At 44.3% G+C, this 24,698-nt stretch overlaps 2 protein-coding genes and 1 long non-coding RNA gene across 3 annotated transcripts in view; all 3 read right to left on the bottom strand.

Annotated features, from left to right (window-relative positions):
* Positions 1–13,824, bottom strand: part of LOC102173362 (low-density lipoprotein receptor-related protein 1B-like) — a 28,009-nt gene extending 14,185 nt beyond the window's left edge. The window contains exons 1-10 of the mRNA XM_018041768.1: positions 13,271–13,824; positions 12,353–12,478; positions 10,606–10,830; positions 8,173–8,484; positions 7,290–7,502; positions 5,630–5,824; positions 4,416–4,631; positions 3,121–3,356; positions 1,200–1,329; positions 565–749 (exon numbers count right to left, since the gene is read on the bottom strand). Of these exons, the coding sequence (XP_017897257.1) occupies positions 565–749; positions 1,200–1,329; positions 3,121–3,356; positions 4,416–4,631; positions 5,630–5,824; positions 7,290–7,502; positions 8,173–8,484; positions 10,606–10,830; positions 12,353–12,383 (1,743 nt within the window). The 5' untranslated portion in view covers positions 12,384–12,478; positions 13,271–13,824. The remainder of the gene's footprint in view (positions 1–564; positions 750–1,199; positions 1,330–3,120; positions 3,357–4,415; positions 4,632–5,629; positions 5,825–7,289; positions 7,503–8,172; positions 8,485–10,605; positions 10,831–12,352; positions 12,479–13,270) is intronic.
* LOC108634099 lies at positions 14,281–16,773 on the bottom strand. The gene is made up of 3 exons (XR_001917377.1): positions 16,653–16,773; positions 14,787–15,866; positions 14,281–14,477 (listed from the first exon to the last, which is right to left on the bottom strand). It is a non-coding gene; the product is annotated as an uncharacterized LOC108634099 (long non-coding RNA).
* Positions 18,379–22,756, bottom strand: LOC108634071 (very low-density lipoprotein receptor-like). The gene is made up of 6 exons (XM_018041767.1): positions 22,718–22,756; positions 22,508–22,628; positions 21,707–21,826; positions 20,867–21,106; positions 19,915–20,028; positions 18,379–18,548 (listed from the first exon to the last, which is right to left on the bottom strand). Exons 1-6 carry the CDS (start codon positions 22,754–22,756, stop codon positions 18,379–18,381), a joined length of 804 nt encoding a protein of 267 aa, XP_017897256.1.

The following is a 24,698-nucleotide window of genomic DNA, read 5'->3' as shown; positions in this document are numbered from 1 at the left end:
GTCCCAAGTTAACAAAGATGTCCAGTTCAGCCCAGGCCACCTAGGACTCCATCAGAATCTGTAAGTAAAGGGACCCCTAGACTTCACTGAACTGGTTGCCTGCCAACAGGACCAGACATCAGCATGGTTTTCTTCCACCTCCACAAGTTCACCATGTTCAGCCAACTAATAATGCCAGATCAGAACAGGGACAGTTCTTGATTGAAGGGCAAGTCATACCTAAATACTCACACAGAAGGGACTTCCTCACAGGCAGATACTTAGTTTCCTGGGCTGCAGCATGGAGGGGGGTTACTTGACTCTTGGGACAAATCCCCCCAGACTTACTGCCTCAGTGTGAATGTCGCAGTAGGGGAGTTTCTGGAGCTGGGTGGCAGGGTTCCAGAGGGGAAGGAGCTAGACAGGACTCGGCAGAAAGCCTCAAGCACGGGCACGTGGGAGGGGGGCTCAGGGCAGCTCCGCCGTGGAAGACTCGCGTAGGGAGCAGACAGCCCGGCTGAGGATGACCGCCTCTCCCCACACCGAGTCTCCAGCCACCAGAGCACAGAGTCAGAAACCACTCACAGGGCCGTGCGGGGACGGGTAGCAGCTGTGGAAACACTGCCCCTGGCGGCAGGCGGAGGACGTGCACTGCCCGCCCTCGTCGGAGCCATCGGCACAGTCTCGCTTCCCGTCACACACCAGGCTGAGGTCCAGGCAGGCGGAGGGGTGACACTGGAACTCGGAGCTCCCACACTTCTCCGGGGGGCCTGGAGAACGACTTTCTGCCTTTATAGTCAAACCCTCTGCCACACCTCCCTCCCACAGCAAGGCTCTCGCTTACAATCAGCGCACCTCCATCCCGGGTGCTAAATCGCTTCAGTCGTGCCCGACTCTGTGCGACCCCATAGACGGCAGCCCACCAGGCTCCCCCGTCCCTGGGATTCTCCAGGCAAGAACACTGGAGTGGGCTGCCATTTCCTTCTCCAATGCAGGAAAGTGACAAGTCAAAGGGAAGTCGCTTGGTCGTGTCTGACTCTTCGCGACCCCATGGGCTGTAGCCCACCAGGCTCCTCCGTCCATGGGATTCTCCAGGCAAGAGTACTGGAGTGGGGTGTCATTGCCTTCGGATTTCGGGCCCCGCAGCATTTGCTCACTGAGCTGGGTTCCCGCGCAGCCGCGCCCCTCGGAGGCCGCCCGCCTCCGCGCCCTGTACTCACATCCCGCCTCGTCGCTGCCGTCCCCACAGTCGCTCTGCCCATCGCAGCGCCAGGGCTCGGGCACGCACTGCTCCCCACTGGCACAGCGCCACTGCCTGGAGCCACAGCGAAGCTCCTTGGGGTCACAGTCCTGAGGAGACAGCGAGCGACTCGGTCAACAACACCCAGGCTCAGAGCCCCGGAAGGGGCCTGGGTTATGAGAGAACCCTCAAGTCCCCTCTGCAGTGAGGCCAGGGGTGTGGATGATAAGCAACGCCTTCCTCAGCCGGAGTTCAGATGAGGAATTGTGGGTGATACCAACGTGGATGGGAAAGTGGCAAGGAGATACCTTATTCTGTAAACTGACCAGCCAGGAAGTCTTAAATTCATTTAAGAAGCTACCGCTGGTTAAAAACAACTAGACCATATGATGACCCTTTGCCTAGTTTGGTTCACTTTTTCTGTTTTATATTCAATGGTCCCGTTTCATTTAGTTTATGTTTTTCAATTTCTTAGTTTCTCCATCTTTTCTTTTTTTAAAACATTCTTTCTCAAGCCTTTATCAAGCTTAGTAGAAAAGCTTTTGTGTGTGTGTATGTATGTATGTATGTATGCATGTATGTGTGTATATATATATATATACACATAGTATGTATAAAAGTGAAAGTGCTAGTCACTCAGTTGCGTCTGACTCTTTGTGACCCCATGGACTGTAGCCCGTCAGGCTCCTCTGTCCATGGAATTCTCTGGGCAATAATACTGGAGTGGGCTGCCATTTCCTTCTATAGGGGATCTTCCCAATCCAGGGATTGAATTTGAGTCTCCTGCACTGCAGGCAGATTCTTTACTGTCTGAGCCAGTATATATATATATAAATATATATGTGTGTATATATATATATAAAAATATATGTATATAAAATATATATTGTTTAATGATGTATATTATATATATATATTAGAAAACTTGTGAATTTTTGCCTAACTAAAAAATTCATGACATTTTGATTCCACTTGTTTGACTTAATATGAATAGAATGCTGTATTTCTAATGAAAAAAACAGATATGCAACAAGCAACAGATTTACTATATAGCATAAGGAACTGTAGTCTTTATCTTGTAATAACCTATAATGGAAAATAATCTCAAAAATAATATATGGGTATATATATAACTGAATCACCTTGCTATGCATCTGAAACATTGTAAGTCAACTATACTTCAATAAAATATATATACTAAGAAAAAACTATATAAAAAAAGAACCTATGACTGATTCACATTGATATATGGCAGAAACCAATACAATATTGTAAAGCAATCATCCTCCAATTAAAAATAAAAAAAAATTTTTTAAGCATAAGCAAAAGAATCTGCTTTAGAAACTCTTCCCACCATTTCTAATGCACACTCCGGCATTTATACCTGATCTGACTGGGATTCTCAGAACTGGTACAGCGAGAAGGATATTCCAGATCTGTGCACCTATGACACAGCAGCACCTTGAGATATAGTTTCAGCTCAGCAGACACTACCCATTCTATTGATGAGAAAATAGAACATCACCACAGAGCTGCTTTCTTAAGGTCAAAAGTGAGCAGCAGGTTCAAAAGTGGGCTGCATCTCACACAACGCAGAAGCAATAGTGTATGTTATGGAAACTGGTTAGGCAGAGCTTCAAAGCATCTCTCTAAACAAGGCATTCAAGCTATCATCAAGACCTAATATTTGCAAAGCTCCTCCAATAAAGATCTCACAAGTTTGACTTTCAACCAGAGGATCTTAACACTTTGGAGACTTTGATGCAGTTACAAGCAGCTTTCTGGGCAGAGATTATGGGAGACCTCTGTTCGTACATTTTCCCAAGTTTTTTAGTGAGGAAGCACATGTTACTGTTGTGATTAGAAGTCTACTGTGTTTTTTTGAAGGAAGAGTGGGCTACCTTCTCGTCAGTTCCATCTTTGCAGTCTAAGTCATGGTCACATATCCACTCTGCCAACACACACTCCCCACTCCTCGGGCACTTCACTTCCCCTGATGGGCATGGCAGGGGCCAGGCAGGACAGCCCTCTTCATCCGAGTGGTCCAGGCAATCGTGGTTCCCATCGCAACGCAGGGAAGGAGATACACACTGGCCATTCTCACATTTAAATTCAGATGGGCTGCATTTTTCATGAACTGAAAAACAAAGCTTTAGGTAACAACTCAGCCAGATGGAGAAGAAGCAATCTGATGGCAAATAAAATGGTTTGAAGACTCCCAGTCTTCTCCTGTCACCTTAGGAATTAAGCCCCAGTGGGGGTTAGGGCAGGAAGGTGGTTCAAGCAGAGTGTTAGGGCAGAAAGGGCCTATAAGCTAGCCCAGAAAATCCTCCTGTCCTGGAGGATGAGGGCTGGGGGACAGGGATGGGAAGACACATAGGAGGATGCTGGGACAGGCAGGGGAGCGGGATTCTTGCCTGGGACCCTAATGTGAGTTGCCCCAACACACCTTTCCAACTGCAGCAGAAAAGGCACCATTTTGACCTCAAGTTTCCAATCTCAGGCTAAAAGAAGTATCCTTTTTGTAATCCTTTTTGTTGTTTAGTCCAGCAAGTCATGTCTGACTCTTTGTGACCCCCATGGATTGTCACCCACCAGGTTCCTCTGTCCATGGAATTTTCCAGGCAAGAATACTAGAGTGGGTTGCCATTTCCTCCTCTAGGGGATCTTCCCAACCCAGGGGTCAAACCTGCATCTCCTGCATTGGCAGGCAGATTCTTTGCCACTAAGCCATCAGGGATGTCTTGCAATCATTAGGACCATGTTTTTCATGGTGCTTTTTTTTTTTTTTTTACTTTCTAGTGATTTTTCTATCCAAAATGACCCCAAATGTAGTGCTGAAGTGCTGTTTGGTGCGCCTAAGGGTAAGGAGTCTACAGTGTATCTTATGGGAAAATATACATGCATTCAATAAGCTCTATTCCACATGAGTTTTGGTGTTGCTGAATATTACTGAGTCAACAATACATAAGTCATCTTTAAACAGAAACACCCATTTTAAAAAGGTTCTATATTGATCAGTTGACAAAAATGTGACCAGACTCAGAAACTTCACCCTGTATGTTTTCCAGGAGCAATGATCCACTATCCTCTAATTCAGTGTTCATGGCAGCTTTATAGAACATAACTCCCACAGATAAGGAGAACCGACTACAGTGTAGTTCGAAATACTCCAAGTAACTCCCACGGAACTTACTACATCCTTGTTCGTCTTTTCCGTCAGAACAGTCAGGGTGGCCATCACACAGCCAGCTCTTGGGGATACAGCGGGTCTTGTTGTCACAGCGCAGAGAGCAGTCTTCAGTGGGCTTCCAGCAGCCCAGCTCGTCGGAGCCATCCAAGCACTGCTGGGCTCCGTCACAGTGATATTTCTCCTCGATGCACTTGTTTCCATCCAGACACTGGAAGACCCCTTCCATGGAACAAGTCAAAAGCAAGGACCATATATGTTCATCAAACTGAAGTTTTATTACTAGATTAACTCACCCTCATTCTGGAGTTCGAGGGGTAGGTAAACTAATCTTGAGTTGTGTGTGCATGCTAACTTGCTTCAGTCGTATCTGACTCTTTGTGACCCTATGGACTGTAGCCCGCCTGTCTTCTCAATCCATGAGCTTCTCCAGGTAAGAATACTGGAGTGAGTTGCCATATACTCCTCCAAGGGATCTTCTCAACCCAGGAATTGACTGAACCCACGTCTCTTATGTCTCCTGCCTTAGCAGGGGGATTCTTTACCACTAGTGCCACCTGAAAAGCCTGTTTGAGTTCTATATATACATACTTTTAAATTTTTTATTTATTTGGCTGTGCTGGGTCTTAGTTGCAGCACATTGGATCTTTGATCTCTGTTGAGGCATGCGGAATCTTTAACTGCAGCATGCTCAGTTATGGCATGTGGGACTAGTTCCCTGACCAGAGATTGAACCCGGATCCTCTGCATTGGAAGATGGAGGCTTAACCACGGGACCACCAGAGAAGTCCCCTGAGTTCTATATCTTAATTGATCCATAAGTGAGCTTTAATAAAGTGCTAAGGTTAATTAAGCTGAACTAGGTCCTTGAAATACTAAGGCTTCATATTGGTTTGGTTACTTGAACAACTTATTAAAATATGACCAAGTCAGTTATAAGCGGTCCATTTAGGTCACCCTATGCCAATATAAAGGCCGCTATTAGAATACTTTGGCAAATTTGAGGAAGCAAGGAAACAATAGTCAAATTATACCTGGTAAAACACTGTGGACTTAAATGTGATAAAATGGGCAATCAGTCTGTGTTCTGACAGGCTAAGTAATCTATGAAAATGTGTAGGGAAAGCAAGTGTGATTATAATGCACACTCCAGCAGTTCATAGCATGCATCCGAGGCAGAATCAGACGCCTGAGACAAGGGCCAGGAGGTAGTGACACACCTGGTCTGTTGCAGAAGCGGGAGCAGTTCTCCTCATCTGAGCCGTCCCCGCAGTCTTGCTTGCCATCACAGAGGTACCCCCGGGAGATGCACTCCAGCCCATCCCGACAGGGCACGGAAGATCGGGTGCAGAGGACAGGGGGTGGCGGGGGTGGGGGAGGAGGGCTGGGGGCTGCTGCTCCTTCGACCTCAGGATCTAGAACCAGCAGTGTGTCAGCAGCTCAGCCCATCAGGTGTCAGCAGTGGAGACAGGCTTCTACCGCCCCGCTCCCCAAAAACCCAGGTCATGGCCAGGTAGCTGTTTGTCTACCTTGTAGAAAGAAAAAGTAAAGACCCTGGATCTTTAGACTATGTGTGTGGTGTGTTGGCCCATTATCTCATGGTTTTGAATGGGGGGAAATTGTTTTCTCCTCTCAGGCCTATAAATATAATTTTTTCCACTACCCGATGCTATATTCTAGGCATGCAGAATAAAGTAAGTTTCTGAAGACGGGACTTCAGTTTCACGGTGAGATGTCTGAGTTAGGCACTTCCAGAAGTTACCAGTTAGTGTTCTTCAGCACCTGTCACAGAAACCTAATGGATATGCTAATAGAATAATTAAAATTGGATTTTTTTTTTTTTTTACCAAGAGTTAACCTCTTGTTAACATATTTTACCATCTAGGAAACATATTCCTACACCTAATGCTTCTTAACTTTGAAAATCAGGTCAAACAAATGAATCAGGAAACAATAGTTTAGACTGCAGGGGGAGATGAAAAACCTCTAGGGGGCAGGTACATAGGAGGAGGAACAGGTCTGTGCCATCTCTGTTTCTACTCTTCCTTGGGGTTTCCAGCTGCTTCTGCCAAGAAAGCCCCCTGAATCCTGTGATAAGACTTTTTCTTCTACCTCAAGATCTGAAATCAGATTTTTTGGCACCGTGCCAAAGGTTTATATGAAAATAGTTAAACCAGCTTTAAGCAGATTAATCTGAATGATCAAGGCACAGCTTTAACAGAAGAGCTGCTTCCCCTGGTAACCAGGACTCAGAGCAGCTTCACAGAGGATCCCCTGCAAGATGTCACTGCTATGAGAAAGGGGGTTCCTTGGTTTAAAAACAAAAGCCAGCTTGGGAAACTGATTTGCTTGCATTGGTGCTCTGTTGTGTTCCATTCTTTGCGACCGCATGGACTGTAGCCCACCACACTCCACTGTTCATGAAATTTTCCAGGCCACAATACTAGAGTGGATTGTCATTTCTTTCTCCACGGGATCTTCCTGACCCAGGAATTAAACCTGGGTCTCACGAATTGGCAGGCAGATTCTTTACTGCTGTGCCACCTGGGTAGCCCGGGAAACCTGTTTAGAGCAAGTTAAATGGATCTCTTTACTGCCAAACTAAGAGCTTCAACATGCTACCATGAAGGATGATTCCAAAAAGGGGCTAGGTGTGCACCCTCCTTGGGGTATTATTCAGGAACTGGTGTTGTTTAGCAGCTTTGAGAAATGTGTTAGATTCTTACTTGAATAAGTTTCAGTACAAGAAGGCCTGCCGAACTGTGGGTTGGGACCACTGCTAATACAGATTGGAAGATACCCGGGAATTTCTCATAGAAAACACACCGAGGAGAGCAGGGTAACATGGATCTCTAAGAAAACCCCCAGGGGAAGACTTGCCTGGAACCTCCAGGTTCTCGGCCAAGATGATCATCTTCTGGATGTAGGCCTCTTTCAACACTGAGAAGGGCTCTGGCTTCCTCCTGTTCCACAGTATGAGAGCGGTTCTGTTCAGGGTCAGTAGGTAGGGCTCATGGGCCGCAATCATGCCATCACTCCAAGTCTCGTTCAAAGTGTAGGTTCTATTTTTTAGGAGACTCAGACTTTGCAACCCTAAGGGAGAGTCAAGTCCTTACAAGCTGATACAGAACAAGTAACCTGTGACAGCAAGGAGGCAAGGGCGACATTGGATTGAAAGTTTCAATGACCTTGCATTGAAACATGCACAGATTCATCTATGAAGTTTTGTAAGTTTTAGTTCTATAGTTAAAGATAATCCAAGGAAGTGTTTAAAGCTCCAGAAAAGTGAGGGGTGCTGAATGGGAACATCAGATGTGACTTGACCACCACAGTCCTACAACCCCAGTCAGCACAATGCTGTCAGGCCATCCTTGAGACTTCTGGGTGAGTAGACTATCATATTCAGCTACAAAGGTGTAATATGTGCCTGCTGTCAAGTTATAACCAAAGGGTCTGTACTTTGTTTATAATGGAAGTTTCATTCTATTACTTCTACTTACCGAAGTAGAAACAAATAGCTTTTTCCAGTGTTAAAAATTAAGTACACTATTTCTGAAGTCTTTTATCTCTTCAATCATAAATTTAGACTCATAGATGAGAATAGAGTTTGAGGTTGGTGACTTATGCCCAAGCTTTAACTATGAAAATCAGAGTTTGAGGCTATATCTAACTAGTTCTAAAAATGGTGTCATTACTACTAAAAAGAAGACTGTCAGTCAGCCCCTCAAGCCTCTTCCAACCTCACGGATAATGCAGCACTTACCTGACCCTTTGGTGGTCCAGAGGATGCTGGAAGAGCTGAGATCTAAGGTTACATAGGTGTCTGCCGTCCAGGTGCCTCTCCAGACTGTTTGTATGCTTTTGCCATCAAGGGTCATACTTTGCAAGGGTTCCCCACTTTCCACCCAGTAGAGCAGCCTCCTTGGCCAGTCGAGAAGGAGATGCAGTATAACGCTGGCCGTTTTGTAGAGGGTATGGGTGTCTGGGCCAGCAAGTCTCGTCCTCTGAATAGCACTTCTGTCGCAGGGCAGCCAATACAAGTTCCCAGTTGGAATGTCCACATTCGCTGAGCAGACTGTAAGGAAGACAAGTCGCTCCCATTAGGAAGGGCATGCAAATGTGTTCTCATGCTGTCTTAAACTCCGGGCCAGGGAGGAAGGCAGACAGTTGCAGGATACAAAGATCGTTCCCTAGAAACCTACACACCTTGTTCACACGAGGGTCTCATCGTGCCTACTCTGGTTTCTTGTCTGTCAGTGTGAGCTCCCCTGATCCTTGACAACCCCTAGGCAAGGTAGACACACACTACATTTTGTTAAGTTGGAAAGCTAGGTGGAAGACTGGCAACTTCCAAAGAACACACTGGCCCCATGGGGTTCTATTTCTCTTGACCTCACTGGGCTCTGCCCTCTGCAGAAAATACGTGCTCTCCTCTGGAGTCAGATGTAACCACAAAAATCCCGCATGCCAGCATCATAGAATGTCCTCAGAGTGATTCTACACCAATTCTTAAAAACGTGCACTGTTTCCTAAAGTGGAATTTTGAAGCCCTCCCATTTTTGATTCAGAACTTCATCTGTTTTTTCTAGCCTCAAGTTTCAGTCTGAGGACAAGATTAACACACCCAAGAGAAAACAACACAGATGTCAGTGCAGCTCAGTTCAATTCAGTTGTTCAGGCATGTCCGACTATTTGCGACCCCATGGCCTGCAGCATGCCAGGCATCCCTGTCCATTGCCAACTCCCAGAGTTTACTCAAACTCATGTCCATTGAGTTGGAATCTATGTTCCTGAGACACCCTTCAGATCAATGGCTGATGTCTTGATCCTTAAAGAACTGGAATTACGTCAGGCAATTTTTTTTTCTTTGTTTAGGACACCCAGTTTGTGTTGCAGAATTGCTTGGTGTCGGGGGAGAAAACACATACTGGTGTCACAAGTATTGAGGTATAGCAAAGGGCTTCTCAGGTGGCACAATGGTAAAGCATCCACCTGCCAATGCAGGAGACCCAAGAGACGTGTACACGCTGATGTAAAAATAAGGTGAAAGCTGCAGACCCAACAGTTGTCAGGAGGCCCTGAGATCCTGCAAACTGGCCTGGAGAGCAGAGGTCAAGCTGATCACTACCCAGAAGAGGTAGTGGCTTTGTCACGCTTTCCAGTTAACTGTATTGGAAAGACACTTCTGTGTATCTCTGTGTGTGAATGTGCTCAGTCACTCAGGGATGTCTGACTCTTTGTGACCCCGCAGACTGTAGCCTGCCAGGCTCCTCTGTCCATGGGATTTCCAAGGCAAGAATACGGGAGTGGGTTGCCATCCAGGGGATCTTCACAACCCAGGGATTGCACTTACGTCTCTTGTGTCTCCTGCATTGGCAGGTGGATTCTTTACCACTGTGCCACCTGGGAAACCCTTTACTATACCTCAGTACTTGTGACACCAGACATGTGCTACTTCCCCCCACACCAAGCAATTCTGCAACACAAACTGTGTCCTAAACAAAGGGGGGGGGGGCAGGAAATGTCTGATGCCATTCCACTTCCATACGGATTAAGGCATCAGCCACTGATCTGAAGGGTGTCTTGGGAACATGGATTCCAATATAGCACTTCATATAGTAAAGCAGTTCCTTGGCACTTAGAATACCCACAGTACAGGCATTCAGAAATCAGATTACTCACCCTGGAACTCACCTCTCAGTTTTCTTTTATAAAGCAGATATTTTCATTTAGGCTGAGTACAGGGAGCTAAGGGTGGGGTATGCCATGTAGGAGTGTGGGAGGGGAGAGAAAGTATATATTATCAAATTAAGAAAATATCTTGCTAGTTCTCTCTGAAATCTGCATTGCAAATTGCTTCTAAATTAGTGTAAGAAAAATCTGCAATGCAAAGTTGAAGTATTTAAGGTCTGTTTCCATCCTATCCAGATGTAAGGCCAGAAAAGTAGAATTTTAAAACCCTTATCACTGACCTCAGTATTTCCCAAATCATGGTAGCCATTTAAGAGTCTGCACACCCTTCATAAGAACAAGGGTAAATCACAGACACTTAATATTTAACTTAGTTAAGAACCATTCTTTGGTATTAAGCTTGATTCAGATCAGAGACAAGTAGGGTTTGGAGATGTTTGGGAGCCTACTTAAATTTAGAGCCAGAAAATAAAGGAAAAACTTCAAAATAACCAACCCAAGCTACCTGTACGTTCTGTCCAAATCTCTTGCTTGTCCCCCAGGTAGCCAGTTGAGCGAAACAGATGTCCCTGGGTATCTGTCCAGTAGATGAGGTTTCTTTTCCAGTCAATATCCAGCAAGTAGATGTTCCTTGGATGCTCTTGAACTAGGCTTCTCTCTATAGCAGTTCCCATAAAGCCAACTTTCAACAAGTAGAGGCGTTTGCCAGAGGAAAACACTAGTTTAAACTCTACGGAAGAAAAAGAGAGATGTACTATTCGAGCATTTGTCAGAAAAGCCCCATGCTCCCCTCTGAAACAACATTGCTCTCTCAAGTTGAGGCTTCCCTAGAATTCTAGGATCTTATAAAGTTTGCTTCTGAAGCACGTACATACAACATGAATGCCTTGGCTTCCTTAGAGAAGGAAGTCATTTGGGCAAATGAAAGCACTGCTCAGTCTCCCCAAGGCACCAACGCCTTTAAATTTCTGCGAAAAGATTAACATAGAATCCTGAGGATTAGGGCCTCATCGTTACTGTTTGATCAGTAAGGTCATCAAATCCTTGCCTATAGCACACACATTTCAACACAAAGAATTTTAAGCTCTGCTGCCTATCTAAAGAAAAGTTACCTGGGTGCTTAACTGTGTATAAGGTTCAGAAACATTTTAAGCTAAGACTTGTGTTTGGCACAACGGCTTATTACACCATAATCACGCTCCATGGCTACCCATTGTGAATTGCCTTCTACAAAGGCAGTTAGAGCATCAACATATTTATATCATTTATTCTTCTTAGAACCTCAGTGTTCTATAGGAAAAATTCAAGGAGTTGGGCAGTGATGTTCAACCGATTATGTAGCCTTTACAGTTTCAAAGATGGAACAGTGACATGAGGAATTATGTTAACAATGTTAAAGCAGACACTCTGCTTACAAGAGTCAGAAAGTACTATAGTCATAGGACTGTAGAGGGCTCCTTTCTTACACCAACTTAGTCATTAGTCTTTCATGTAAACCTGAATAAGTAAGTGACGTCGCTCAGTCGTGTCCGACTCTTTGCGACCCCATGGACTGTAGCCTATCAGGCTCCTCCGTCCATGGGATTTTCCAGGCAAGAGTGCTGGAGTGGATTGCCATTTCCTTCTCCAGGGGAGAACTGAGTAGTATAAGCTATTTTTTCTTCTTTTAAAAATGACTGAACCCAAATATCCATTGATAGGTGAATGTATAAACAAAATGTAGTATCTACATACAATGGAATATTATTTCACCTTAAAAAGGAAATTCTGGCACATGTTATAACATGGATGAACTTTGAAGATATAATAGTAAGTCAAAAAAAAGCCAGTCACAAAATGACAAATACTGTACCGTTTTACTTAGATGTGGTACCTACAGTAGTCAGATTCAGAGACAGGAAGTAGAATGGTGATTGCCAGGGGTTGGAGGGAGAAGGGAATGAGGAGTTATTGTTTAAGAGAAATAGAATTTCAGTTTGGGGAGATGAAAAAGTTCTGGAGACCAAGGAGGAAGGTGATGGTTGCACAAAAATATGAATATACTTAATGCCACTGAATACCACACTTACAGTGGTACCTTTTGTTATGCATACTTATAATACAATAAAAAACCTAATCAAGGTCTTTTGATAACAAAACTCTTGTGCTTTCAGGACAAAAGTGATTAATTCCAAAACAGAAGTGACACTATTTTCAGACCTACCACAGAATGTGGCTTCTTGAGCCAAACCCACTTCCCCCAGCATCCTTACCACTACACGTGCCGGAAGGTAAAAGAAACATCCCTTCTGGACAAACACACTTATAGCCCTTGGGATGGACGGGGGACAGGAGATACAAGTGGCTGCAAGAACCTGGAACGTATGCTGGGTATTTACCTGTTTTAAAGGGAAAACAGGTTGGACACAATTTCAGATGGATTTATCCAAACCAGTTCAAAACTTAAGACTCAAAGGAATTAAGGCATTTTTGCTTTAAAAGGAATCCCAATATATTTTTCACCCTCTAAATTAGGCATGCTGACCTTAAAACTCCTGGGGTCCCCTATCTTTCAGATGGTGACTATGACCTCTCTACAATAAGCTCAGCCTAAGAAAGCTTCAACCAACAGTATCATCCCCCTCCAAGTTAAGGCAAAATAACTGTCTAGCTTACTGATAGGAGGTAAATAGTGGTTCCCAGTTCTCCACTTTAATTAGTTTCTTGGACCATGAAGAAGTATAATCTGAGTTGAAGCTGACAATTTCAGATTAACAAGCTTTTAAGTCCTAGTCAACAAACATGTGACCTCCTCCTATAAGCAGGATGCCAAGCTTGGTTCCATTTTCTGTTATCAACTGATGTGTCAGTGAGAAAGCTACTCTAGTCCTTTTGTGAACAGCGCATCCCCCGTTTTGTGTATTAAAACTCAGATGTTTTGTATGTTAAAACTCTGGTTGCTATGTTAGATAAAAGCCAGGTATGTGCCTGGAACAAGTTTTCCAGCAGATATTTTCGTTCTGTTCATCTTACTCAAAAGTCCTGGGTACGTCTGGAACGATACCCAGAACATTTCCCCGGCCCTAAAATAGCAAGTTCCAACAACAGATGGAGGTAGTAATTTAGGGGGGGTTTCCATTTAGTGTGAGTTCTGATTCATGAGTGTTTTGAAAGCAAGTGATGAGACTTACTTTTAGGCTGTTGGGATTGGTGGAGTACCAAGAAGGCAGATACGGAAGCATTTAGCAGCACCTCTCTCTCCTTTATCGTATGGGGTGAAGTACGAAACAGCTGTAGTTTATTTGCCCAGAAGAAAGAGTTCTCAAATACTGCCAGTCCCACTGGATCATCATCTTCCAGGAAGACCTTGGGAAAGGTGTGCCTCCCGGAGCCATCCACGTTCACTGTCTCTATGGACTGAAGGGTTACAGGGTCTCTTGAGAGTGTGGCAGCAAGGGGGGGGTGACCATCTTAGCATACCTCAGTTTCTTGGATACCAATTAAACATGTTTTCATATCAGTTTGATAGAGATGAAGTTATCTTGGGATCTGCAGAGATTAATGCCAAAGGCAGAGGATTGGGCTGCTTCTTGTATCAAATAGGGTCACAAATCTTGTACAAGTAGCTACTATAACTTAGTATCTGCATCAGACATTGTACCAAATCCTTCAGCTACATTCCCCAACCACCTTCCGAGGCAGGCGTTCTCTCTCTTTCCAGAGAGGGCAAGAAGAGCTCAAAGAGGCACCCTAAGTAACCAGAAATCACAGCTGGAAGAAATAGGCTTAAAAATATGACTCCCAAGCCTGTGCTTTCAGCTCTCATGTCCAACTGGTCTTTTAGTTTGACGGTTTCAAAGATAAGATAACACGACCTGTAATACGAAAACCTAGAAATGTGGGCAGAAGTCACTGAGGTACTTAAGTAACTGCATGTTTGTTTGTTTGTTTTTTGCCATCTTAAAACATTTTATATCCCAGGTACCACACAGAACGTGACCTAGACAACCAAGAAATTCCAGTGCTGAGTTTGACTGCAGAGAGTTTAAGAAAGTCACAGAGTCTCCCAACCTGTGTTGATACAGTCCAGTTCCATCTGAAGATGCTGGGCTTTTCTCGGTTTTCATGGCCAGAAGGTTGATGCAACACATAAGAGAACTCTGCACTCAAAAGAACCCTTTACCCCTACCAAACAGGTTTACCTTTTCCTCCTGACCCATCCATGGTACCTCTTTGTATTCACTGATCCAGTAGAGTCTGCTGGCCACATGGTCCAGCGTCAGCCCTGTGGGTTCCTCCATGTTGACCACCACCAGCACCTTCCTATCAGAGCCATCCATCCCTGCCGTTTCGATAGTCCTCAGGCTTTTCCCACCTCGATTTACCCAATACAGGTACCTGAGATGAACAAAGACACAAGGGTTAGAGAATCCACTACAGGGCATGTGTACGATTCTGACCAGCCAGGCTGCCCTGGTCGCTCACACAGACCTCTTATCATTCCACTGGTCAGAATGCTGGAGACTTTTGCTCTCAGACTCAGTAGACTTTGAAAAATTTGGCTCTATGGTGTTCAATTTAGACTTCAAAGTTAAGAATTTTTTGGAGCAAATGAGACCTAGGTCGAAAAGGTTGACCTGTTCTCTTAACTTAAATACCTAAGACAACCAAGGATTTGGAATTTATTCAGAAGAAAGCGTGACTTACTTCTTTGCAGGAAACACTATGAGTTGCTCTGGCACAAGATCCTTTTCCAAGATTCTGATGTAGCCTCTGCCATCACTTAAACCAGCACAGATGACCCTGGCAAAGCTGCTAGCCCAATACAACTGCCCCGTGAACCAGTCCAAAGAGATACTGTTGATGGTTTTAAGTTCTGGGGATTACAAGAGACAGCTTCTTGTTTCTGTGCTCTCCTATGCCCGTCTCACCTTGAAAAAAGAGACTCAGACAAAATTTTTCTACACCTTCTGATCTCAAGTCACGTAATGAGTCCAACAGGATACAGGGGATGAATGAGAGCTACTGCTGTGTGAGGTGTTATTCCCAATTTACAGTAAGGAAAGACAAAGGCCTTAGGAGAAGTGTAACCAAGACATCCAGGAGAATGTGACCTCAGTTTGGGACAATATTCATTATCAAAGCTTTTGATATTTTTTCTGGGAAGGCTGTGATGAATGCTACCTCTTAACTGCCAGCAGAGGATTTTTGCACATCCAGGACTATGCTAAGCTCTTCTTCCCCTTAATCCCCACACTTACCCAATGAGACAAGTGCTGTTATCTTCATCTTTTACATGGTGATTCAAAGGAATTAACAACTTGCTCAGGGTCATATACCAAGTGATGGAGCTGAGACTAACCTTGGCCTGAGCCCACATCTCTATACTTTCCATACTGCTTAACAATCTCATCTCAGGTTATACTCTACCAAGCTCCTATAGAACTAAGTTACATAGACTTAAATCTTACTCTCATGATTCATGACAAGTGAGTCACAGAAGATGTCCTGATGAACATACGTTTCTCACACCATGTTTAAGTAGCTTAAAGAAGCTAGAACTCTTAATATCAAGAAATATACCTGGATAGAGAGAAGCAGGGTTTGGATTCCCAAGAACAAACACATTTAAGACTTCATCCACCCAGAAGTACATGCTTCTCTCTAGATCATATGCAACAGAAGTAGGCCGTGATTTTACAGGTACCAGTGTCTCATAGATGCCTGTTCCTCGATCCAGGATACCAAGTTCTCTATCTGCTGCAATAAGAATTTTAACAGCATCATCTGCAATAGATAGAAGGTGACTCATGACTATGAAACTTTCTTTCACACCATTCTCCTTAACTAAAGACGTTGGCTAGTGGCTCATGCCAAAACCTACTTATCTCTGAAGTCTGGACTAAGGTGGATCTAGAGGAGACCTGGTTGACCACCTGAAGCCTCAATTCCTCCTCTGAACTCTGGCACATTGAAATGAATCTTGGGAACTTTTTTGCCTGATTTCAGATTCAGCCCCTCGCCCCTAGACAGAGGTCCTCTCCAGGCCTTACAGACAACAGCCAAATATAATTAAGTGTCCCATCGTGGAAGTGGCACAGGACAAACTCAGATAATCAGCTGGTCTCTGGAGCACCTAGCTGTAGATCCTACAGGAAAACTAAGTCGTTTTAAAGACAAGCACGTGTGCTAAGTCATCTCAGTCATGTCTGACCCTTTGTGACCCAGGGGAATGTAGCCCACCAGGCTCCTCTGTCCATGGGATTCTCCAGGGTTTGCATGCCCTCCTCCAGGGGGTTTTTCCAACCCAGAGATGGAACCCATGTCCCATGTCTCTTGTGTTTCCTTCTCTTTACCCCTAGTGCCACCTGGAAAGCCCAATCATTTTAAAGACACATAATAGCAACTGATACTCAAAACTGATCAACGAACATTATAACAACAGCTTATTTATGGAAAGAGAGGAGTCATCTCTAATACCAGACCCTGAAGTGAATCGTCTATATCACTCTTACCTAAACGCTGCCCAGGATAGAGCAGGGCCTCCATTTTGTTTACAGTACTGAAACTCACCTGTAACTCGACAGTCAGTGCCATTGTGGAGCCGGTAACCTCGAATACAACCACAGGAGTAAGAGCCGCGTGTGTTGTGACATAGCTGGCCACAGGGGCTGTATGCCGTCGAGCACTCATCCACATCTGATGACAAAGAGCTGGAAATTAGCGAAGACTGAGGAACGCTCTCAAGTATTTTTGTTCTTTGGGGCCACTTTTCAGATGCTTATGGAGCATGCATTAAGTGGAGATGACTGTGTGGGTCCTAGGACAGGAAATCCCCATGTCCATAGGATTCCCATGTGTATGAGTGCCTTGCAGCAGAACCATCGATACACGGACCCTAGATGTGCGTCCCTGTTACCCTAGCAGCATTCCTGGGGACGTGACCCATCTCAAGCCAGCCAGAGCCCAATTTAGAATGAGCTGCAAGGATGTGCAGAAATCAGAACCCATGTGCACTGCTCGTGGGAATGTCAACTGGTGCAGCCTCTATGGAAAAGTTTGATGGTTTCTCAAAAAGTTAAACATAGAATTTATCATGTGACATAGTATTGAAAGCAGGGACTCACTGAATGTTTGCACACCAGTGTTTATAGCAGCATTGTCCACAATAGCCAAAGGGTGGATATGACCCAAGTGTGCATCAACATATGCATGGATGAACAAACTGTGACACACGGCCATCTCTTGGTATCCACAGGGGATTGGTTCCAGGACCCCCAGAGAATACCAAAATCCACGGATGCTTACGTCTCTTATATAAAGTAGTTTGGTATTGGCATATAGCCTATGCACATGCTCTCTCTCATATACTTGAAGTCCTCTCTAGAGCACTCATAATCCCTAATACAATGTAAACAGTTGCTAGCAGACAGCAAATTCAAGCTTTGCTTTTTGGAACTTTCTAGAATCCCACATCTCACACCACCCCCACCCCAGTATCTTCAATCTGCAGTTGGTTGAATCTGCAGATGTGGAGCCTGCATATACAAAGAACAAACTGTATGCATGCAATGGAATATTATTTGGCCTTAAAAGAGGAGGGAAATTCTGATACCTCTTCAACGTGAATGCACCTTAACGACAAGCTAAGTGAAGTTAGCCAGAAACTTATACATAGTACCACTTACACATAGTACTGAAAGAAAGTGAAACTGAAGTTGCTTAGTTGTATCCGACTCTTTCCAACCCCATGGCTGTAGCCCACTAGGCTCCTCTGTCACGGATTTTCTAGGCAAGAGTACTGGAGTGGGTTGCCATTTCCTTCTCCAGGGGATCTTCCCGACCCAGGAATGAGGTGAGTGAGGCCTTCAATTTCCATTCAGTTATATGTGTTTTGGAGGCAGCTTGAACTCTCTGAAAGTGAAAGTCACTCAGTCATGTCTGACTTTTTGCGACCCCATGGACTATACAGTTCATGGAATTCTCTGGGCCAGAATCCTGGAGTGGGTAGCCATTCCCTTCTCCAGGGATCTTCTCAACCCAGGGATCGAACCCAGGTCTCCCACATTGCAGGCAGACACTTTATCATCTGAGCCACCAGGGAAGCCCAATACATAGTACTAGAACAGATGAATTCATAGGTAGAAAATCAATACAGTTTACCAGGGAAGGGGGACAGTTATTGCTTAATGGGCACAGAGTTTGGGATGATGAAAAAGTTCTGGAAATAGTGTGATTGTTGCACAACACTGTGGATGTACATCAAAATGCACATTAAAAAGGATGAAAATGGCGAATGCTAAGGCAGTCCAATGAGAGCTTGTAAAGATGAGCCCAAAGAATTCTGACCTCCGCAGCTCTGACCATCAGGCTGTAGCCGCCATCCGGCTGCACATGAACACCGGACTCCCCAGGGTGAGTCCCCGCACTGCCCCTCGCAGCCCCCGTTGGCCAGAGAGCAGTTTTTCCCTGGTAGAGACAGGACAGTGGTCAGTACAGATGAACATGGTCAGGATCAAATGCTTTATAAACCATGCTGTGTCACAACCTTCCATACTTGTGTGAGGAGCAGATGACTGGCTAAAGGTAAGCTTTGACCCCGCCCTCGTTCCCAGAGAAGAGGGAGAGTTCGGAATCACAGAGCTGGGGAAGGGTGGACCATCTGGACTATTCCAAGTGTGGGTGTGCAGTTCACCCATGGAGGGACCAGCAACCTCTCTTCTATTTTCTCTAGAGTCTATAGACAGCTGGGACCATTCGTTCAGGAAGTGATGTATGAATTACCTATACAGGAACAGAAGCCTGTATTTTGGGTTCTACTATTTATGCTTTTAGTATCTCTTAAGTGCAAAGCTTCTTTCACGGCCTTTAATAGTACTAAAAGGGCTTGCACCATAACGTCTAAGATCGATTTAGGGGGAAGTGAGAGACAGATGACAAAATAACTGGGGACAGATGCCCCTCTTCCTCTGCCCCAACTGGAACCAACAGTGATTTTAATCATAAGAACCACCAGGATTTAAAAGTCAGAGCTGCGAGCTGCCTGTTCAGAAGGTTCCTCCTCATCAAGAAAGTCTTTCTCAGTTCTTTTTTTAAAAATTAAATTATTTTTAATTGAAGGATAATTGCTTTACAGTATTGTGTTGACTTCTGCCAATCAACATGAATCAGCCATAGGTATACCTATGTCCCCTTCCTCTTGAACCACCCCCCCACCTCCTTCCCCATCCCACCCCTCCAGGTTGATAGAGCCCCAGTCTGAGTTTCCTGAGTCATACAGCAAATTCCCACTGGCTATCTATTTTACATATGGGAATGTTACTCTCCATACATCCCATGTTACTCTCTCCATACATCCCTCCCTCTCCTCCCTTCTACCCCTAACTGTGTCCATAAATCTGTTCTCTCTTGTCTGTGTCTCCATTGGTGCCCTGCAAATAGGTTCATCATTCCTCAGTTCTTTGGCTAAATCTTTAGAGAATTTGCCCTTTCGTCTTGAACAAATGATTTGCTTCTTTGTGGCAAAGTTTATGTTCCTTATTCCAGAATTTTAGGAGCCCTGTGGTTTGGGGGCTATTTAGCTAATCTAGTTCCATAAAGCTATAACATAGAATGGCCCTCAATTTTTACAGTTCAGGTAACATTTCCTTGAATTCAGGAGACCAAAGCCAAGGGCTGGAACTTGTAAGGGATCCATCACTGAAGGATAACTGCTTCTAAAGGAGTTTGAGCCTAAGAGTTGTCTCAGAGAGTAACCCCCATGATAACTAAGGTACTGGCTTGTTTCATCTTACTCTCCTCTCTCCTATGTTAAGCAGAGCAATTGATTTCTTACCACATGTGATGGGTTCATCAGTACCATCTGTGCAGTCCACTTCCCCATCACACATCAGGGATTCTAGAATGCATTTTCCTTCATCACATCCAACCATGCCTTCTGGGCAGGAAGCTGTGTAGGAAGTTAAGCATTCTTTTCATTAATATTTGGGGTGGTAGTAAAAATAGACAAGTCTTCCAGCCAGGAAGGGAGGTGGCACTATTTCTATAACCCAAGGCAAGTCTAGGCTGGAAAGGAAGTTATCTTATTAAGCAGAATTTTCAGGAACTGGGACTTAAGACTCAATAGCAACAATGTTAAGACATCAGAACACTGGATTGAAATCATATTAAAATTGAACTGAGCTAGCATTAAATAGTTCTAATTGAAGTCATATTAAAGTCAGATAACATGAGCCCTAAAAAAATACTCTCTTAAGAAACCAGGTTATAAATTATGATAAAAATGTTAGAATCTGAACACACTTACTATTACAGATTTAACTCTAGGGAAGAATACTGAAAGGTACTGAAGTTCATTAAAAAAATTGGAGGTTCTGCTACACTGTGTATTGAGGATAAAAAAAGGGGGGGAATGTAGCAATCACCATGTTTGGGGGAGGCTTTCTATTTTTTAGTGACGAATGTTCTCTTTCCATATTCACCACACAAGGATGTAGGCATCTGTTAGGAGACTGCCTCCGGATGCTGGCGCTCAGGTGTTCTGCGAGTTGGCCAGACTTGAACAGCGGAAACAGTCTGGGCCGTGCTGCAAGTGTCCACTGCAGTTGCTATTTAAGCACTGCTTTATGTTTCCATGGATAAGGAAATCTTGGTTATTGCTAGGAAACACCCCATGTTTAGATATAAGATGGGAGTCTCAGTCATAGGGATTAAAGCACTGCTTGCAGAAAGGAGCCCACATGGGCCAACCTTTCCATTAATGAAAGGTGGGGCGGGCAGAGACTCACCACAGCCCTGCTCGTCTGAGGCGTCCCCGCAGTGGTCCACGCCGTCACACCGCCAGCTGTCCGGGATACACAGCCCATTCCTGCACTGCCACTGCCCACTCAGACAGCGGTGCTGGGGGCAGAGCGCATCCCCGAACCGCCCTCCACAGTCCTCACTGACATCGCAGGGGTCCCAGGCATCTCGGCACCACGGATCTCCTGGACACTGGGTTTTCGGATGTGGGCATCCCGTCCTTCTCTCTAAAAGGCAGGAGTTAGCTGGGTGAGGTAGAACACCCCAGTCATGACCTTATTATTTAGCGATTTATTATTTGCTCATGAATTTAAGAAAACCAAGAATGGGAGGGGATGGGAGCTATCAGAGATGTGGCCATAATTTTGTGATCTGACGTTTCACCCCAAAATAGGTTTTAAGTCAATAAAGCTAATCATCTTTTTTTTTTTTAAGACTTTTTTTGGGGATGTGATCCATTTTTAAAGTCTTTATTGAATTTGTTACAATATTCTTTCTGTTTTATGTTTCAGTTTTTTGGCTGAAAGGCATGTGGGATCTTAGCTTCCCAACCAGGATCAAATCCATACGCCCTGCATTGGAAGGTGAAGTCTGAACCACTGGACCGCCAGGAAGTCCCAAGCTAGTAATCTTAATTTTAGGTAGTTTTGAAAAATGGAGAAGTGAGTGAAAACAGGCATCTGCAATATGGGAGACAATGTAAAGTCTGGGTTTAGCATATAGGCAGAAGGCAACTTTGTGACGGGCTTCACTTAAGACAGTTGATGCTAATCAATGCAGCTAATAAACAGAATGTGACCGTAGATAAAAAGATAAGCTGTACACACCACAGTTAACCTCATCAGAGCCATCTAAGCAGTCGCCAACACCATCACAAAGCCAGTGGGAGGAAATACATCTTCCATCATCACACTGCCAGGCCTGCGGGTGTCCACGGCACACCTCCTCTGTGGGTCAGCGGCAGTGTCCACGGAGCGGAACAGAGGAAGAAGTGCTTGTCAGGGCACTATCAGCTTTTAAATTTGGATTTCATATCAGGTATTTTCATTAGCAAAGGAGTAATTCATTCCTTATTTGTCCCTGGAGTGAACCCTAAACCAGCCCATCCTTTCATGTTATTTTCGACGACATCATTCAGTAGCCCTACCTTGCGGGCAATCAGTCAGCAGATCAGTAGACATCACCTCATATATCTAGATATAGATATGCATATATGGTTGAGTCCCTTTGCTGTTCACTTGAAGCCATCACAACATTGTAAATCGTCTATACCCCAGTACAACATAAAAAGTTTAAAAAATAAAAAATCTAACATCTCTTTCCCATTATTCTTCTAGAACACCACTGTCCACTAAAACCTTCTGTGACAATGGAAGCATTTTACATCTCTGCTGTCCCAAATGGCAGTCACCAGTCACATGCGGCCATTAAGCTCTTGAAATGTGACCAGTACGATCCAGAAATTGAACTTTATTTGTATTCATTTAAATAAATTTAAATCCTCACATGTGGCTAGTGGCCCCTAAATTATCAGTTTTATAGGTTTGCTACTCTGATTTCTTTTGACATTTGAGACTCTATTAAGACCTCAGGCAACCTGGGAACTGGGGTTGGGGGCCTAATTAGACCTTCAGTATTTCCACCAAAGTCTGGCTTCAGGCCGAAGCAAGTCAACTTGAGGAGCTGGGCTGAAGTGTCTGGGGCACTCAAGCGCAAGGCATTTCGGCAAGTCTGAAATTTTACCCTAACCTGTAATAGTACACATTTTGATATTCGAGATATCATGTTAAATTACAGTAAGTGACCACCCCAGGGATGTGCATGAAGGGAGCACTCACCCAGTACTGTGGGGGTTTTCCTCTTTTAATGAGGAACATCCGCCCTCATATTTATTCACTGCACCCCCAGGTGCCTGGCACCGAGTGAGAAGCTTCCTTCACACAAGTCCTCCAGCCTCCCTTCTGGGGTTTTAAATTCTCTCAGCAGAGACGGACTCGAAATTTATTTCAGGAAGACGTTTACCAAATGGCTAACTGACTTCTGTTGATTTTATAGTTTTTGTCCCCAACTTGAAAGCTGTTTTTCAGTCACATAAAAGCTCTAAGCATATAAAAGTTGAAGTAGTTTACTGTATATAAAAGTAATTGTGTACACAATTGTGTACACACAATTTTATATACAATAAAGTTTTTATATACAATAAACACTTTTATATACAATAAACTACTTCAACTTTTATACACAACACACAATTGTGTACACAATGCAGGGGTTTTCTATCAGTGAATCCCTTTAGTATTCCCGTTTGAGTAACACTGTCTCAGATGTTTAGGTCTGAATTTAAGATGAGGAGCCAGACTCTTGCTGGATTTTTCCATCCCAAGTCTCCCTCCACATGTTTGCACAGCAGGGTTACCAATACTTTAAGATACATCCCTGGCCTTCCCCACCAAAAGCTTGCAACAACCCAGAGCTCCCAACGTTTTAGAACACTTCCTAAGATGGTGAAAAACCAAGAGAACTGTCAACCAGGCATGTAGCACTATGGACCAGGTGTAGGTGAGAGCATGATACATAACACAGCTGGGAGACTGCTCACCACACTGCTCGTCCGCCCCGTCCGGGCACTCCCGCTCTCCGTTGCAGAGCCAGGCCACAGGAATGCACCTCCCACCACATGCAGCTTGCCTCGTCGCATGACACTGTATTTCATCTGCATTGGATGACCAAGAAGCAAAGCCATCAGAGTTCCCGGCTTCCTTGGGCCCAGGAGACCTTTTCATGATAAGCTGAAGTCAGTGTTCTCTTTGGAAGACCTTCCTGACTACCAAGGAGAACACTAGTGAGTTCAGTACCCTAAAAACCCATGCGATTTCACCAGTGATGATCCTTGGGGACCATTTTCTCTGATGCTGTGGAATTGCTGCTGGAGGGCTGTCATCCACCTCCTTGTTGTCCTGTTAGAATGGCTCAGACTTGCACTTCTGCTTTGACAAAATATGACTACTTCCTCCAGGTCTGATTTGGCCTTAAAAACTCAGAGTATGAACAGTTGCAAATTTAGAGGTTTGGGCTCAAAGCACTTGACCATACTTTACTTTTAGATATGTGTAGATATAACTTTAAGTGAAGTTAGGGTTTGAGGTCCTACATGGCATCTTTATAAGCCTCTAGCGGCCTGGTTACATACACTTAAGTTTTCAGTTATTTGCAGGACATTGATTTATATTATCGGTTTTATTCTCATCATGAACTTGAGTTTATCAACTCTGAATGAGTAATGGTCAAATATAAGTCTGTTATGGATTTGGTGCTCAAAGGAAAACACTGGAAAGGCCTGACTGTATTTAGTTTACTTCTTTGTCCTAACTTTCAGAGAGAAAATGTCAATCCTTTCCAAGAAAATATAAACTGCATGGCCCATTCAGTAGAATTTTCTGCAAGACACAGTGCAGGCCCAGCAGTTCTACTCTGGGGACAATGTGTGGACGTGGATGGAAAGTTGTGTGCAAAGCCATGTGATGGGAGTTGACAATGGAAACCCACTTCATAGACTTCACATTCTTTGGTAAGGACCAGACCTTAGCCTTAACTTATATCCATCTAAGATAGTGCTTTTAGCATGGTTACCCAATGTTTGATTTTAAAATGCTGGCTTATAAATTGCATTATAACTGAAAGACTCAGAAGGTACTGGTTTTTACTGAATAGCTCACAACTTTGCCAGCTACTCACATACTATCCAGGCGATGCCATTTAACTGGACCAAAACCATCCATCTGAGAGCAGGTAAGGTCAGCAACCCCTAAGATGTATCCC

This window comes from Capra hircus, chromosome 27, assembly GCF_001704415.2.
Source record: "Capra hircus breed San Clemente chromosome 27, ASM170441v1, whole genome shotgun sequence".
Lineage (NCBI taxonomy): Eukaryota > Metazoa > Chordata > Mammalia > Artiodactyla > Bovidae > Capra > Capra hircus.
The sequence above is the reverse complement of the archived record's forward strand: the minus strand, read 5'-3'. Positions and strand labels throughout refer to the sequence as shown.